Source organism: Hypomesus transpacificus, unplaced genomic scaffold, assembly GCF_021917145.1.
Source record: "Hypomesus transpacificus isolate Combined female unplaced genomic scaffold, fHypTra1 scaffold_306, whole genome shotgun sequence".
Lineage (NCBI taxonomy): Eukaryota > Metazoa > Chordata > Actinopteri > Osmeriformes > Osmeridae > Hypomesus > Hypomesus transpacificus.
The window spans coordinates 52475-70970 of NW_025813833.1; the positions used below are offsets into that span (position 1 = coordinate 52475).

The window sequence follows — 18496 nt, forward strand, 5'->3', positions numbered from 1 at the left end:
TTTCTGCACACATAGCATCTTCTCTGAAACACTACTTGCCAGACACTGCTTGATTGAGAAAGAAGGTTTGTAACACCCCCCTTTCTCCATCAATCATCCTCAGTTCCACCCTTTCTCTCCTTTAACCAGTCACCCAGCACTGGCCTCCTCTCTACGTAGTCCTTACAGGGGTTTTTCTTTCTTTTTTCTCGCTTCCCCCCATCGCCATCCTCTAAGGCCACGCTTCACTGTGCCTCTCTACACCTTCCTCTGCATCTTTCCTTTCTCCTTCTGATCTCCATCCCTCCTTCTTGATTGTGTCATACATATTCTGCCACCCCTCCCTCTCTCCCCCTCCCTCTGTCCCGCTCCCCCCCCCCCCTCCCTCTTCCCCCCCCTCTCTCCCCCTCTCCTTCCCAGCGAGCAGCAGGTTGGGGTTGTCGTGACTCCAGCCTGGGTCCATTGTGTTCCGGGGAGTTCAAAGTCTCTCTTCGCTGGCTCTACTGGCCCGTGATGAAGTGCTTCTCTCTCTTTTGAGTCAATTCCCATAGAAAGTGAAGAGATGTGTGGCATTTTGTCTCCTTCCATCTCCCTCCCTTTCTTTCACACCCTTCTCTGCTGCTGTGTTCTGATTGGCGAGGCAGAGTGAGGTGAGATGGTATGGAGATGAAGCAATGCTCATAACGCTAGTTGGCGTTTTTGATGTGTCTCAAGTGTTTGTGGCGGGCGCACCGGACTCCCTTTGATCAGGGTTTGGATTGGATGGCTTTTCACAGGTTCAACAGAACAAGGACAGAGATGTGACAGATGGGGGGGGGGGGGGGGGGGGGGGCTGTCTGGAATCCTGGCGAGACGAGTAGAGTGCAATGTCCTTCTCTTTTCTTTCCCCTTTTCTTCCTCCATCCTTCTCTCCCAGTCCCCTCCCCTCCCTCCGGTCCAGTTTAGCACCACTCGGGGCCTAGTTTTCTACCTGTTACCAAGGGTGATACCTTGGCTAATGCTAGCTAAATGCTAACCCCGCCTGGAGGCTGGGTGCGGTCTCGCTAATCGTTGTTGTGGTAGTGTCAGAGGTGGAGCCATGTTTGAGGGATGGCTAGTGCCCCCTGCAGGATGGTCTCTGGAGGGGACGCTGACAGGGAGTTTAGACAAGGGTTTTTGCAATGGCTGTAAACATAATTAAAAACCTGGCGCAGGAGAGGGTGCGACAGGGAATTCACTTTGTGTCTACCTGAGTGTGTGAGTGAGTGTGTGTGATTGTGTGTGTGTGTGAGTGCGTGTGTGAGTGCGTGTGTGAGTCATACCGTATTTGCTGGCGGAGGTTCTGGACACAGTAGAGTTGTTGACGGAATTGTAGGCTGTCACCTGCTTGGGGACCAGAGCCACCACAGAGTTCTCAGGCACCTGCACACAGGACAAAACACAGCACACACCCATTAGCTTCAGCACCCCAACAACAACCAACAGCAGCGTCTGTTCTCGTCCAACTCCAGGCCTTGTGAACAGCAGCTCTCAAGAGAGCTGGGACAGTAATACGAGACATGGATCATGACGCCCTACGTGAAAGGTGGCAGCATGTATGTTTCACATCATCCATTACAGTGTGGAGGCTAAGGGGGGGAGGAGGTTTAATTAGCTTGCAGTTCAGCCCCCCCCCCCCCCCACACACACACACACACGTTGAGTGACAGGGTGTGTGTGTGAGTGTGTGTTAATGTTAGGCCAGCCCTGGGCTGGGACATCCCAGGCTCCCTTTTCAATAATACCATTACTCAGAGAGAGAGAGGGAGGGGGGGGGGGGGAGGAGAGGGAGGGAGGGAGGGAGGAAGAGAGGGAGGAGAGAGAGAGGGAGAGAGAGAGGGAGGGAGGAGAGAGAGGGCCCAAACCCCCAATCAACAAGGAACGGAATCAATTACAACAACTGGGAGAGTGCCTTGACCCCTCCCCCCACCCCAACCCACCCCCCATCACTCCCTCCCTCCCCCCACCTCTCCCCCTTCCCTTTCCCTCAGCACAGCCCTCCATCTCCCTCCTTCCCTCCCCCTCTCTCCACACCTTAACCCCTCGCCCCTCCCCTAGTCTGCATAAGCCCACCCACATCCCCTCTGGCTGAGACAGGGTTAATTGAAGTGATCTTTACGATAGAGTGGGAGGGCTGGATGGGGAAAAGGGATGAGGAGGGTCCTGGTGTGTGTGTGTGTGTGTGTGTGCATGTGTGTGTGCGCATGTGTGTGAGAGAGAGGAGGGGGGCTTCATTTGATTATGACATTATTTCCCCATCTTTTCCCGCCCTGCTCCTTGTGTATAATGTGTTGATATCAGAAGAGGAGCCAGAAGGCCCTGAAGGCTGGTACCCTGGGGCCCTGCGCCCTAAAACATGCTCCCTCGTCACTAACCCTGCTTGTTGTCTACATGGCATAATGAAATGAGGAATGAGGGAGAGTGTGTGTGTGTGTGTGTGTTCGGGGAAATCATATTGGGAAGAGAGGATTAAGGAAGAGAGGAGAGAGAGGGTGGACGGACAAGGGGCGAGAGAGCTGGACTGGAGTGGGTTAGGAGGAGGTGAGAGGAGGAGAGAGGAGGAATACTGCGATGGACGGAGCAGACTAGCTGAATATCAGAGCTGTGCTCGAGGCTACGACGCTCATGTTTCCAAACAGGAAATCAAACTTGTATTTTTCACCCCCTTTTTCCTCTGACAGAATCGGAATCAATGTGTCCATCTGGGCTGCTTTGATAAAAACGAATGAAGATGACAGAATGAGGGCTGACTCTATTGAGAGCACGAGGTCTGTGCCTGGAGAGCGTCACGACAAGACAGGCGGGGGGGGGATCTGCAGGACATCACAAGGACAAACACGACCGAGGGAACTTGACGTTAGTCAATGGAGCGCATCAATGGAGCTGTGCTGGTGAGACGTCAACAGCCTGCAGTCTGGGATTAACCCTTCACCATGACGACGGAGGATTATAACTAACGTATAATCTAATGAGGATATATTGAGTTTTAATTCCACAGCAGGCCTCCCTGACAACGAGGCGGACGACTGCAGCCCCCCCCCCAGCCCCCCCACATCTCCTCACCCTGACTCGCTAACAAGCTTGGAGGAACCATTTATTGATGTCGTTTTTTGGCATGTGTGTGTCAAGGATAAGGTGCTGTCCCTCCCCCCCTCCCCTTCCTTCACTCCCACACACGGCTGAGAAAAGAAAAAAAAGAAAGAATTAACTTCTGTGTTCATTATCTCATCTCCGATTCCAATCAGCACCTAATCCATTCTGCCTCTGCCCACGCTCCCCGCCTGTGACATTTAATCTAGACAGCGGCAGGACCAGCCCCCTCCCCCCCCCCCCCCTCTCTTTCCAAAAGAGTGAAAAAACTATTTGGGATGGCAGCCGGACTGCTTAGTCCACTCAAACCATTTCCTGTTTCCTCTAATGAGCAGTGTGGGCGGCTCCATCAGTCCTCCTGTATGGAAGACCAGCACCAGTCCTCTGACCAGCAGTCTGGAGGACCAGCACCAGTCCTCTGACCAGCAGTCTGGAGGACCAGCACCAGTCCTCTGACCAGCAGTCTGGAGGACCAGCACCAGCGCTCCTCTGACCAGCGGTCTGGAGGACCAGCACCAGCGCTCCTCTGACCAGCAGTCTGGAGGACCAGCACCAGTCCTCTGACCAGCAGTCTGGAGGACCAGCACCAGCGCTCCTCTGACCAGCAGTCTGGAGGACCAGCACCAGTCCTCTGACCAGCAGTCTGGAGGACCAGCACCAGCGCTCCTCTGACCAGCAGTCTGGAGGACCAGCACCAGCGCTCCTCTGACCAGCAGTCTGGAGGACCAGCACCAGCGCTCCTCTGACCAGGAGTCTTGTGGCCATATTGGATTCTCACCCCCCAGGACATGGAGTGCTGTACCCGTGTGTGTGTGTGTATGTGTGTGTGCATCCGAATGTAAACGTTTCTCCCCTTATTGATGTACGTCAACTTTCTGAATTTGCGCGTGACCCCGTTGAGGAGCGTTCGACAACGCTTTGAATGTCCGTCTCTCTTTTGAGCATTGGTGGATGTGTGAGACAGTCCTCAGATGGTATCTCCTCTCCTCAGACAGAGGGATTACCCCCATCGCTGGCCCTGGCTGCTCTCTCTCCTGCCCTTATCTCCGCCTCTCCCTGCTGCTGACTGGTGGGGGGTCCTGTCAATCAAATCCTGCGTCTTCTAAATGACCAGGAAGTGTTCTGACAGGAGAGTCTATTAGGGAGGCTTGGGGGGTCACGGAGAAATCACATACCAATATCCCCCTTGGAGAGAGCGGAGGTACTCATGAATATAAAGGTGATAGCCTCTATTGATGGTTATTGATGGTTTCTCCCAACACATGTAATTGCCAAGACAAAAATCTGTAATTATTGGGGTTTCTGAAAGATTCTGAACGGTTTATAATTTTCCAACACCGTAATTTTTTTTTCCTTTGTGTACCGTAGCGTAACTATGGCAACGCTATGGATAGCTAGTGCTCTGTGATAGAACGGTTTGAGATTCTTCACGGAAAGGTTGAAATCAAACGCATTAATACTATTCTCGGTTTTTCTAAGTGGGCTTCGACATGAAAGGATGCTGCCAGGCTCAAGATAATCTACTCGTTTCATTGTGCGTCTTGACAATATCTCAAAGTCCATCTCCTTTTGGTCTGTTCTACCCAGATCCTCATTTTCAGATCTAAAACACTGTTCTTACCACGATGTCAGCCATCATCATATCAACGCACACTTTCAGAAACTCTTCCTCCATTGGCTGGGGGGTTTAAACACATGCACACGTGCGCACACGCCTTTACGACTGTTTAGATTAATCCCATATTCCTTTGATTTCGCCCATCATAAATGTCAGATAGCATGAAAACAGACAGTTACACGACTCCCAATAGCACCCAGTGTAAATGATCAAACGGCATGAGTAGATCTACATGCGCGCTACATGACTGAAAACGCGTGTGTTTACACAGGGGCATGCTGGGAACCCCATCTAAACAGAACAACACAGACACAACACAACATGGCTCACTTTAATACTCTATAGTTCCCCTCCCTCCACCTAGACACAGCCAGCTTTGCACACCGTGATGTTATAATCACAGCCAGCTTTACACACCGTGATGTCATAATTACAGCCATCTTTGCACACCGTGATGTCATAATCATAACCAGCTTTGCACACCGTGATGTCATAATCACAGGCAGCATTGCACACCGTGACGTCATCATAACAAGTTAGCGTTTTAACACACTTCTTTCGGCGCATCACGGAAATAAACGCAATGTTGGCAAAGATCCCATCACACATGGTGTGTGTGTCTGTGTGTGATCTGAGCGAGAGGGTGAGAGGTCGTGGCTGAGTGAAGCGAGTGTAGGGGCTGAGGTATGGAGCAGGGAAGCAGTTAAGAGAATAAACAAAAGAAGAAGACCTTCTGGCTGTCTGATGAGAGCAGTGCATGTGAGGGAAACAGAACATGTTCATGTGCGGACATGATCGTGTGTTTAAGAGAGAAAATGTACTCTGTGTACATACCACGTGTGTGTGTGTGTGTGTGTGTGTGTGTGTGTGTGTGTGTGTCAGAATGCCTGTGTTGTTTGTCTATGCAGTCAGTGAGAGAGTATGACAGGATGAATGTGTGTGTGTTCTCAGAAGGAGACCTTTGCGAGGTAATATATTTAATGAAACATGTATGAGCCTGGGCCCAGGTAGCTCCTGTCTGATTAGAGCCAGAGGGAGCAGGAATGAGCTTTCAGGGTTTAGTCCAGACTTCATGAAATATGAATTTCATGGGAAGGCCACCATCCATATCATCAAAACACTCCGGAAGAAATCACCTCAGCCATGTTTCTATCCTGTCGATTTATCTGACCACGAAATACATCGGATCTTGTGATTGCTAGTTTATAATGACATCCCACCCACCCCTGGACAGTCCAAACCACCACACGAACCATCCACACCGCAGAGAAGCCAACATATGTGTGCGTCATACATATGGTTTCCTAATGTGAGTGTGTTAAAGACAATCAGCTGTTGTGGAAAGCGAGATGCGTTTACCAGGTAGTGACATAGCATGTTGAGTCTCTTCCAGTCGCTCTCGATCTTGGTGGTGACGTCCTCGTCCTGCAGGATGATCCTCTGGCCGCGGTCCTGACGCCACTCTGTAGGTTGGGACAAGGACACAGTGAGCTGCACCGACACCTCCACAGTTTAAATCAAATCAAATGTATTTGTATAGCCCTTTCTAAACGCAAGCATGTCACAGAGGGCTTTACATGCGCCCATAGAACTGCCCCTCAACCAACCTAAACCCTCAAGGAAGACAAGGAAAATCTCCCAGAAAAACTCCCAACGGGAGAAAAAAATTGAAGAAACCTTGGCTACCTCAAACCTGTAGCGAACACTACGCTGTACAAACAGTTAACCAGAGCTCCATACCAGCTGTGCATCTGCTAAGATCTGATCTGAGATCCCGTAAAATATCAAGGAGGACTAGAGGTGAGTAGTGTTTAGAGAAGTGTAGAGGTTTGCTGAACATTCATGTACCTGGTGCAGCATCTAGCCCTCCTGGGTTTAAACCCTTTACTGTGTTATGTCAAAAGAACAAAAGCTGCTGTCACTATCTCTAACAAAATGTTGTGTGAGAGAGAGGTTATGAGAGGATTGACTCTGCAATCTTTATGTAAGCTTATCATTCTGAGACAAACTATCGCTATCTGGCCATGGGACACAAAGTAAGAAAGGGGATAAGTAGACAGAGAGAGGGAGAGAGGGAGAGAGGGGAGAGAGAGGGGAGAGAGAGGGAGAGAGAGGGAGAGAGGGAGAGAGGGGAGAGAGGGGAGAGAGAGGGAGAGAGAGGAGAGAGGGAGAGAGGGGAGAGAGGGGAGAGAGGGGAGAGAGAGGGAGAGAGAGGGAGAGAGGGAGAGAGGGGAGAGAGGGGAGAGAGAGGGAGAGAGAGGGAGAGAGGGGAGAGAGAGGGAGAGAGGGGAGAGAGAGGGAGAGAGAGGGAGAGAGGGGAGAGAGAGGGAGAGAGGGGAGAGAGGGAGAGAGAGGGGAGAGAGAGAGAGAGAGAGAGGGGAGAGAGAGGGGAGAGAGAGAGGGAGAGAGGGGAGAGAGAGGGAGAGAGGGGAGAGAGAGGGAGAGAGGGGAGAGAGAGAGACAGAGAAATCAAAGAAAGGATGCAGCTCCAGATAGTGGGAGAGAAAAGGAAAGGAAAATTAATCACTCTCTCACTGCTTTGTCGGAGGTAGCGGGGGCCCCTCTCTCGGAGAGCCCGATCGATGGCCGTGATTACAGCCACTAGCTGAGGGGCCAGCACTTCCTTTTTCATCAGACCCCCCCCCCCCCCTCCCCCCAAACCTCCTCTCCTCACAACCTCATCGACCGTGCTAAGCCTCCTGCTGAGCCCACTCTTATTGTTATTGCTGGGGGCATCAGAGAGAACCTGAAGACCCACGGAAGCTCAGAGCCAGCCACCACCCCTGCCCTCAACACAGCCCTCACTTCCTCAACAACAGCGCTGCCCTCAACACAGCCCTCACTTCCTCAACCTCAGCGCTGCCCTCAACACAGCCCTCACTTCCTCAACCTCAGCGCTGCCCTCAACATAGTCCTCACTTTCTCAACCTCACCACTGCCCTCAACACAGCTCTCACTTCCTCAACCTCACCGCTGCCCTCAACATTTATGCATTTTAGCAGACGCTTTTATCCAAAGCAACTTCAAGAGAGAGCTTTACAAAACACAACACAGCCCTCACTTCCTCAAACTCACTGCCGCCCTCAACACAGTGTGGTTGTTTACTATGTACCACAGAAAGATCCCTCTCTCTCTCTCTCTCTCTCTCTCTCTGCACCACCCGGAGGAACACACCCAGCCGTCTCCATCCAGCCCCTCCACAGCGGCATCAAGACAACAGCCCTCGTCCCTGTGAGATAAAAGCACATTCTGGCAATTTCAATGACAAAACAGCCTCCATCAAGGACCAAACAAGGAGGTGATTTTCCCATTGTTTACTTTCTATCAGATACACCAATCCGCTATGTGCAGCGGTGTCTCTGAGAGTCGCCCACTCTTCTCTTCCAGTCACAAACGACACCAAACAAAGCTGCAATCACCCAGACGCTGATGGGACAGGTCTTGGGAGGATCACCTGAATAACTTGTCCATCCACAGATCTCCAGGAACAGACTAGTTGGTACAGTATGTTTTTCTATAAACATGCAAATGAAGAGTCTCCAGTGGACGAGCGACAAACAAAGACAAGAGAACGAAGGGGAAAGAGAGGGAGAGAAGAAAGGTGAAGAAGAAAATAACTCAGAGAAGAGAAAAGGGAACAAGCCTAGATTGCCCCGATTTCCTAAATCCCTCCTGGTTGTCCTCGCTGTGACTCCACAGTGGAGAACAGATAAGGGTTTCTGGGAGGGCTGGGAGAGACTGGGGCTCTGGTAGAGATCTATCCAAGAAGGGAGGCTGGGACAGAGGCACCAGGAGAACATGTAAACACACTAGCTCAAATAAACGAGCACACACAAACCAATATGTATGGCACTCGCATTTACAGTATACACACCCACATAATGGGCTCGCACGCTGCTTTCTCATGCCCTGCCCCCCCCTGCCCCCCCCCCCCCCAGGCCCCCGGGGGAGCAGGATGCAGCAGAGGGAATTAAAAACAATACCTGACTGCTTCAGAAACACTCCACTCCAATTTGTTTCAGGGAGAGGCAGCAAGATGGAAGCTGGCACAATCCCATTACCTCTATCAGGCCCACAGATCGCTGGTGGTGTGTGTGTGTACCCTGGAGATCGGGGCTTGTTGACTGCAGCGGTGCCTCCCTTCATATCAAAGTGTTGTTCTTTTCTAGTTCTTTTTATTCTGTCTATTATTTCATATAAAAGACACCCTATTTCTTTTTAACGCAGCCCTTAAGGGCACGTCTCACAGAAACACGTTACTGTACACACACCGACGGTGTCTCCTAAGGACTATTTCAAATCCTCTGTAATAATAAAACAATAATAAAATAACACAGATAAAGCTAGGCGAGGCAAAGGTTGCAAAACAATTTCACACCAGGCCGCTTGTCAAAACGACCAAAACCAATCTCCTCACTTATCAGAGATGGAAATTCCCGACGGAGCCCCTCCCCCTTCTCCTCCACCTTCCGATCAGCTCTGGGCTCAGTTATAAATATGCTATTACTAAAACACACCAGAGCCCCGGAAAAAAATAATCAATTTTCAATTTTGATATATTAAACCATAAAGACTATGGCTCTCTCTTGGCAACGCTGGCAGACAGGGGCTACAGCATCAGGGGTTCTGCTGTGTGTGTGTGTGTGTGTGTGGGGGGGGGGGGGGGGGGGGGGGAGGGGGGGGGAGAGATGGAGGGGGAGTTAAATGTAGTTTATGAGGGAGGTTCATCTGGAGACCGTTTCCTTGTTATTGTTGTGGAATTGGACTCCGAGGGTGTGTATCAGCATGTTATTCCTCAATACACCAAAAAATGCCTACCGGCCAATTAAATGTCTGGAAATACAGCTTCCTGCTGTACAACCAATTGACAAATGGTGCTGTACACTTCCTGGACAGCAGAGAGTGAAAGACAGGCTAATCCCTTTTCAGACTGTCGCCTCAAACTAAAGAGAACAGTGAGTTTGTGATCCCAGGGCGCCTGAATCGATTACTAGATCAATCGTTCGACTCAGACCATCAGTGGCAGAGCTTTGATTGGTCTAAAGTTAGGTCCTAAAAGAACATTGAGTCCTTGGAGAAAGTGTGCAGGAGGTTCCTGGTGGTCTAGAGAAGACACCACTTTGTCGTCTCAGTGAGGATGGCCACTGTCAGGACAGCCAAAGAGCACAAGATTGTTGAACGAATTCCCCTTGTTTCAGTTTAAGGGGCTATGCTTTAGGAAGGCAAACGGGCTCACACACATCGCTACTTCCTGGTCATGTGACGTTGAACCCGAAAGCTCCACCAATGAGGACGGAGAGTCTTACCCAGGTCCATGTCGGAGGCCTTCTGCCGGTGGGAGTGGGGGACGTTCTTGTAGATGGCATCCAGGATCTTCTCCTTCACCTGGCTGATGGTGTCGCAGTTCAGCACCTTCACCTGGATCTCGGGGCTCTTCTCGTTCTCGGGGTGGATGCAGTTCACCACCTGGAGACGCACAAGACGACACCTTATCGACTCCCAGGCGTGGACATTAGGGGGTCACAAGCAGCAGAGATGACAGAAAGAAAACAACAGAGGAAATTCAAATAAAGGACACAGAATAAAATATGAAGAGGAATGACACACCAAAGTAGGTAGGGTGGAGCTCCTCCTGTTACACTACCAACATCATTAAACCTTGTTTAAACGTTGTGAACAAAGGTTCGAACTGGGACATAGGCTGTGACGTGTGACGATGGTGATCAAACTTCTGCATGGTGGGAATTCTGAGCAACTGATTGATGGTCGGCCATTTTGTGTCTTTCCCCAGCTGTGCGTGTAACTGAGGGAAAGGAGACGGCTGTTAAGTGGTGGCTGATTATCCTCATCGTCACCACCATCATCATCGTCACCATCATCGTCACCACCATCATCAACACCATCGTCATCGTCACCACCATCATCATCGTCACCATCATCGTCACCACCATCATCAACACCATCACCATCATCATCTCCACCCTGCTCACTTTCACTTTCTTCTGACATATTGTAATTATGGGGTCGAGAAGAAAAAGATTTATACCGAGCCAACGATTAAACCATTTATAGGCCCATGCTGGACTACTCTGATTTTACACGCCCAACCGTTGGCAAATAAGTAGGTGTTGTAAAAAAGCCTGAGTCATCAATCCTTTGAGAGGGAGAGGGGCAGATTGATGGAGAGGAAGGCGTCTGGTAGACCGCAGAAATAACTCTGTCTCCGTCCCTACAAACCAGCCTGGGGCCTTTCTTCACTAAGTCTTCATTTCTGGTGCAGGCATGGAGGAGGGAGGGGGAGGGAGGGAGAGATGGAGGGAATGGAAGTGGAGAGGATGGAGAGAGGGAGGGAAGGAGGAGAGAGAGGTAGGTAGGGAGAAAGTAAACAGTGTTCTCCATGTCTGGCCTTTCCCTGGTGACTGTACAGGTCACCGAGGAGGAGGACAGGAATGCAGAGTGGAGCGGAACAGACTGGAAGGAAACTGGTAAACAACAGTTTGAGGAACAGAGAGTTCGTGCGTGTCATCGCTGCACTCAGCATCTTCCCCTCCCTCCCTCACTGACAGCTCCAGGTCACCACAGGAAGTGAGGTCAGCTCTCCGTGCCCTCTTCCTGTCAGACACGGCGAGCGGAGAGACGGCGGCGGTTGTGACTCACGGCCCCCTCAACATCCCGTCTGCTTGCCACCCCAGACCCCGTCTCCGCCCCAGCCCGGCGACCCGTCTCACCAGAGTCTTGTAGTCGATCTGCTGTCTGATGAGCTTGTCCTCGCTGAGGGAGTAGCGGGCCTCTCCCGTGATGGAGTCGATAGGACCCTTCTCCATCTGCTGCTTGATGGCACAGAAGAGAGAGAACAGAGGCTCTCCAGCGCACTCCTGCAGGGAGCGAGGAAGGACGAGAGAGTTAGAGAGAGACAGAGAGAGAGAGAGGGAGAGAGGACGAGAGAGAGAGAGAGAGAGAGAGAGAGAGAGAGGGAAAGAGAGAGGGAAAGAGAGAGGGAGAGAGAAGGAAAGAGAGAGGGAGAGAGAGAGAGACAGAGGGAAAGAGAGAAGGAGTGAGAGGGAGAGGGAGAGTTAGAGAGAGAGGGAAAGAGAGAGGGAGAGAGGGAGATTGTTGAAGTTTAAAATTGGTCAACAGCCATCTCATCCAAAACATTTGATGTCTGGCCCAAAGTGGCGAAGACGAATACCATTTTCATAGTCTACTTCAACTGCCAAATAACCTTCGTTGAACTTGCAAGTGAAGTTTGGGAAAGTTTTTATAGCTATACGGTGAGTGATGTTTGCAAGACACACTCCCCCGACCAAACCCTTCTCCAAACTCTGTCGTTCATCACACGTAGGAGACATGCTATCTATCAGTGTCTCCCCTTCCCTCCAGTCTGATGGAAAAGGATGAGTGGAGAGGAGGAGAGAGAGAGCGGAGGGTAGCAAGCTCTCACTTTGGGGTATTCTACACCTCCTTGTTTCTTACTACCACACAGATTGCAGATTTAACTCATCAGCAAAGACCTTGATGATGGTCACTTACTAATTGTTTCAATCCAGTACAGAACTACATACAAATAACTTCTGGAAGAGGATATTTGCTAGGAAACACAGATATGATTTATTAACTGTCCAGAGCTGATCTCACATATGATTTACAGGTACGTAAGCATGTTTACCTTAAGGAACTTGTACAGCAGGAAAGTGAACCAGTTGGTCAGCATTTTCTCTGCTACAGACTCCGTCCTGGAGGAGAGAGAGAGATAGAGAGAGAGAGATAGAGAGATAGAGATATAGAGAGAGAGAGATAGATAGAGAGAGAGATAGAGAGAGAGAGAGAGAGAAATAGAGAGATAGAGAGAGAGAGAGATAGAGAGAGATAGAGAGATAGAGAGAGAGATAGAGAGAGAGAGAAAGACGAGAATTAAAACATGATCCTTACACTATCATTAACATCAATATTCAAGGCGATAGCCGGCACAGCCATAAAATATTCCACAAAAAGAAAACGATGACTGCGCTAATGAATAGGGTTTTGTTACACAAACATAATTGCGAAAACATGAATTGGCTGGCACGTCTTTCCAACCCCCCCCCCCCCCCCCCCCCCCGCCCCCCTCCTCAGTGTTCAGCCCTGGCTTTTGTACCCAGGCACGCCGAAGGCCCCTAATCTATGCGGAGCCCTAATACAAGGGAAACCAATTAAAACCTTTATTTGATCCCGGTGGATTGATGTCATTAGAGAGGGACTGGGCTGCTGTAATAACACTGCCCTCATTATGAACTTGTCCCCAGCCATTCACCTCAGCCACCTAGATCTAGTTACTATAGAAAGTGAATGAATAGGCCTACATGGCATCTCTGTGTGTCTGCAGGTCTGCGCTCGGGCTGCCGTGAACAGGGGCAGAGGAATAAGGGCTCACGTTCTGGTGTGAATGCTTAATGCACACACAGCAACAACAGCCGGGGGGGGGGGCTTTGAAAGGAGAGAGGCGGGGATATCGGATGTCCTTTAATGCAACGACCCTCTTGCAGGCAGCAGGGGAGCGTGGGTAATCTGCCATGATCCCCCCTCCCCCACACACCTCCACCCCCTCCCCCACACACCTCCACCCCCTGCCCAACCTTCTCCCCCTCCTCGCTTTCATTGAGGCATGGCCGCGGGCATCAATATTTCAGGATTAGGGGCCTTTGTGTGTGTCAGGAGTGTTTGTGTATGTGTGTGTTTGTAAAGAGTGTGTATACGTGTGTAGGAAGTTTGTGTGTGTGTGTGTGTGTATTTCTGTATGTGTGTGTTTGTAAAGAGTGTGTATACGTGTGTAGGAAGTTTGTGTGTGTGTGTGTATTTCTGTATGTGTGTGTTTGTAAAGAGTGTGTATACGTGTGTAGGAAGTTTGTGTGTGTGTGTGTATTTCTGTATGTGTGTGTTTGTAAAGAGTGTGTATACGTGTGTAGGAAGTTTGTGTGTGTGTGTGTATTTCTGTATGTGTGTGTTTGTAAAGAGTGTGTATACGTGTGTAGGAAGTTTGTGTGTGTGTGTGTGTGTATTTCTGTATGTGTGTGTTTGTAAAGAGTGTGTATACGTGTGTAGGAAGTTTGTGTGTGTGTGTGTATTTCTGTATGTGTGTGTTTGTAAAGAGTGTGTATACGTGTGTAGGAAGTTTGTGTGTGTGTGTGTATTTCTGTATGTGTGTGTTTGTAAAGAGTGTGTATACGTGTGTAGGAAGTTTGTGTGTGTGTGTGTATTTCTGTATGTGTGTGCGCATGTGAGTGCGTGCCCCCCCCCCCCCCCTGCCACCTGCAGCCCTCCGCTTCAGCCCTCAAACACCCTCAGTGGTGATAAAGGGGGTTGGAGGAGCTCTAAGGGGGGGATATGCCGCTGTGCCAATGGGCAGACCTGGCACCCCCCTGCCGGACTTGGCAGAGCACCTGCAGGGGATTAGCTTACTGCCTCTGCTGTGCGGGCACTTTTCATTTTGCCACAGCAACGACCCCTCCCCTTCTTCCCCCCCATCCCGGCCGGTAAATCTGAGAGGTCAACAGGGTCGTGTCTCATCTTTCATGTGTCCTTCGCTCCGCTCTTCTCCTCTCTTCTCCTCTCCGCTCCGCTCCACCCTTCTTCCCCACCCTGGACCGTCATCAAACAATAACAAATGCTCCCAATGTCCATGAATGTGGAACAGCTATAAAAGGATGAAAGGGAAGGAAGGAAGGAGGGAGAACTGTAGGGAGGAAGGGAGAACTGAAGGGGTTCTCAAGAGGAAGGAGAAGAATGTGAGAATGGCCATTGGCTGAGTCGAAACTTCCCCCCTCAACTTCCTACTCTTGCATCTCGCACCACACATCGTGTTTATGAGTGTATGTTTTAGTGTTTGTCAGTGAGAGAGATTTGAGTTCAAGTGTTTATGAGAGTGTGTGTGTGTGTGTGCCTGGAAGCCTGTGTGTGTTTTTGGCAGAGGGAGTGAACCCCGCAGTAATGATGTGTGTTGGCACTGGCCCCGGCAGCGCGCTCATGCTTGTCTTCAATCAAAGTTCCTCTACAAAGAGAGGATCAAAAACATCCCCTCAGCTCCGCCGCAACGTTCCCACAACGTCACCCGGCTGCCACAAGCCACAGCCGGAACATATCAGCAACGTTTTGGGGTCAACATCACTGCGAGTTAACGTGAGGCAATGTAAGAGAATGCTGCATAGGGAGCTGGCTTGGCAAGGTGTGCCCGCCTGGCAGACAGTCAGACACCCAGCGAGCGTGCGGAGCGACGGGGAGAGCGCTGGCGCTTAGTTCCCCCTGATTACCCTGTCGTTCTGTCACAGAGGCGGGAACCAATGAGTTCTTGGACAGCAGGTGCAGGGGGAAGCATTAGCGTGTGGCACAGAGCTGCACTTCATAAATAAAAGAGGTTTAGCTCGACTTTATGGAGCTTTGCACATCTCTTTGACGTCCCCAATTACATTTTCTTTAGCTGTGCTAGCATCTGGCTAAGGACTATAAAGTGAACCTAAATACCTAAGAACAGCCATATAGAGACTTCACTGGTTAGAACGCGAACGCAGAGTCATTGAAGATACTGTAATAACATTCATTTCTTCCCATTTCTATCCAGTTCACACAGTTCCTGTGTTCAGGTACAAAGACAGTGACTGAGTACTGTAAATCCTGTATTCCTAGAGTCCAGTGGGGTTGAGGTCCACCCCTGCTTTCTTCCATAGTGGTATGCCCCAGCAGCTCTGGTTGATGGTTGTCTCTGAGACCCCGGGAACAGAACACGTCCTGCGCGGGGGGGTTAACAGAACAGGCAGCTGTGTCTCGGATTGAGTCGTCTGCAACAGTCACATGTTCTGAGGTGACACAGTTCGAAATAATTTTAAAGATTATTTATTTTTTAAATCAAATAATTTAGATTTTGTGGCTCGGACTCCCAGGGCACGACTGACACAGCTAACCTGGCCTCTCTCTCTCTCTCTCTCTCTCTGTGTCTCTCTCTGTCTCTCTCTGTCTGTCTCTCTCTGTCTGTCTCTCTCTGTCTGTCTCTCTCTGTCTGTCTCTCTCTCTCTCTGTCTCTCTCTGTCTCTCTCTGTCTGTCTCTCTCTGTCTCTCTCTCTCTGTCTCTCTCTGTCTCTCTCATCTCCACCTCACATCACACTCACTAAGCTTCAGATCCACTTCAGTCGTGTTTCTGGGAGTCTACCGAAACAACATTTGCTCACGTGTCTCTCACCGTGCAGTTGGAAGTGGGCAGGGAAAATGCTAGTTATTTCTGCATGCATGGAGGGCTGGATGGAGGGAGGAAGGAGCGAGGGATGGAGGGCGGAGGAGAGCGGGGATGGAGGAATGCGACAGATGGCTGAGGAGGACTGTTGTTAGTTGAGTTGCCTGGTGGTGCTGCAGTTCAGGGTGAGACAGGACATATGGGATGTGGTGAGGCGCTAGAGAGAGAGCGAGAGACAGAGAGAGGGGGGAGGAGGGAGCGCTGGAAGGAGAGGTTCTTGGAAATGGTGAGAAAGCGAGAGGGAGAGAGAGAAAGGGGAGGAGGTAGCGATGGAAGGAGAGGTTCTTGGAAATGGTGAGAAAGAGAGAGGGAGAGAAAGAGAGGGGAGGAGGTAGCGATGGAAAGAGAGGTTCTTGGAAATGGTGAGAAAGAGAGAGGGAGAGAGAGAGAGGGGAGGAGGTAGCGATGGAAGGATAGGTTCTTGGAAATGGTGAGAAAGAGAGAGGGAGAGAGTGTATAGTACTGGAGAGTGGAGCCAAACACACCCCTGCTTACCCACTTTAAGCATCGATTTAGTGATCAAGAAAAACAGGGTAGAGAGAGGGAGGGATGTAGGGGGGTGAGAGAGTTACAGACTGAGAGAAGAAGAACACAAGTCGGAGGAGGAGGAGGAATCGGAGGAAAGTGATTGTGAGGCGGAAGAGCCAGCGACAAGACCATCTCTCCGAGTGTCTGGAAACGACCTGAGGAGCCCTCCTGCTGTTTCCCACGCTGCCCTGGGGCGCTCATCTCTGGGTGCCATTAATCATGCCTTCCTCAGACAGCATTAATCACTCTCCGCATGGATGACACGTCTGTCTACACGTCTGCATACACCGTTGGTGAATAAGCCCATTGTTACCTGTCCAGTGCATGTCAGGTGTTGTGGTTCACCTGGGCTGAACCCAGAGGGCTGCGACACACAGCCAGACACAGGTACCGTTTCTAATGGGCCCAAACAATGGAGGCAGTGTGTCAGTTAGCCCTGGAGGAAGGGGAGTCATAGAGGAATCATTGAAATGAGGAGACGAAAGATGTATTTACGACACGCCTGTCAAATTGTGAAGGAGCGTGGAGGATTATTCAATGCGCCCTGAGCTAAGGCAAGCCACAGCAACACCCGGCAACAGTAACCACAAGGAAGATTAGCTTTATTCATCTTTCTTTTTCTCTCTCAGAGTAACCAGAATTACAGCAACAGCCTCTTGGCAGGTTGACCATATATGGCTGTGTTTGACTGAAGTGGGCCTCGTGGATAGGAGCGCAGAACGGAAGAAGGAGTTGATTGCTAAGGGAGCCAGAGCTTTTAAGAAACTCATTTCTTTAATTTCGCTTATTTAGATTTTTTTTCCATTAATTATTTCTTTTTTTTTTTTACACAAAAGGGGGTTTTACGGCTTCTTTAATTGGATTCTCCGCTAATTAATCATAATTATATTCTAATGATGTGCATGTCAAAGCACTGTGTGTTTTCAGAGACAAAGCGAGCCTTTCAATGTCATGGAAGTTAATCCGACATGTCACGGCGAGGGAGCTGCTCTGGGTGATGAAACTCATCGTTCCGTCTCAGACGACAGCCTGCCGCTCTACGACTACTGTACGACCTCTCACACAGAGCGTGTGTGTGGAGGGCACGCTGCAAAACACAAACAGCAAACAACTGTTGATGAGGACTGTGTTTGTTGTTGTTTGTTGTTGGGCTGGGTCCAATGCAGCACAGACTTAAAGCAGCTGTAGCATTAGGCAGCTGTTCAAAAGCTTAAATGATTAGGAGCACCATAGTGACTGTGATTCACACTCTCAAAGGGAGGGAGGGAGATAGAGAGAGATAGTGAGAGAGAGGGACAGACAGTGGAAAAGAGACAGCGATAGACAGAGAGAGAGGGAGGAAGAGAAAGACAGAGAGAGCGAGGAAGAGAAACACAGAGAGAGAGAGAGACAAAGAGAGAGAGGAAAAGAGACAAAGAGAGAGAGAGACAGAGAGAAGGAGACAGAGAGAGATAGAGACAGAGAGAGAGAGACAGAGAGAGGGCGGAATAGAGAGACAGAGATACAGATGCTGGGGTGATGTGGTGTCCTTCCCCCCCTAGACAGAGAGAGAGAGAGAGGCCAGAGCTGGGGCCTCTACTAATGAGGTGAAAAAGGGCAAGCTAGAGACACGAGAGGCACGCACACACACACACACACACACACCTGCGCAGTAGCAGCTTGGGGTGATTCTTGCTCTCCAGGTTGCGGTCGATCAGGTCTGAGAGGAGGTGCTTGAGGACGTCAGTGGCGTATTCCAGCTTGCTCTGCAGGACGGTCATGATGAGCGAGGCCACGTTGCCACGGTCGCGCATGGAGAAGCCTTGCTGGGCCTCCAGGGTGCGGATGAAGGACAGCAGGAACACCTTGTTGTTGATGAGCTGGCCGAACAACTTCAGCCCCTTCTCCACCTGCTCCTGCCTGTAGCCCGGGACCTGGGAGGGACACGGGGTCAAGATTAGGACCAGGTGTTAAGGCTAACGCGGAGCTAACCCAGAGCTAATCCGGAGCTAATGCGGAGCTAACCC

The 18496-nt window shown here is 50.4% G+C and overlaps 1 protein-coding gene across 1 annotated transcript in view; it reads right to left on the bottom strand.

Annotated features, from left to right (window-relative positions):
- Positions 1-18496, bottom strand: part of plxna4 (plexin A4) — a gene marked incomplete at its 5' end in the record, with an annotated part of 79809 nt that overhangs the window by 30017 nt on the left and 31296 nt on the right. Inside the window, 6 exons of the mRNA XM_047015561.1 lie at positions 1281-1380; positions 6065-6168; positions 10012-10171; positions 11434-11580; positions 12372-12438; positions 18135-18403. Of these exons, the coding sequence (XP_046871517.1) occupies positions 1281-1380; positions 6065-6168; positions 10012-10171; positions 11434-11580; positions 12372-12438; positions 18135-18403 (847 nt within the window). The remainder of the gene's footprint in view (positions 1-1280; positions 1381-6064; positions 6169-10011; positions 10172-11433; positions 11581-12371; positions 12439-18134; positions 18404-18496) is intronic.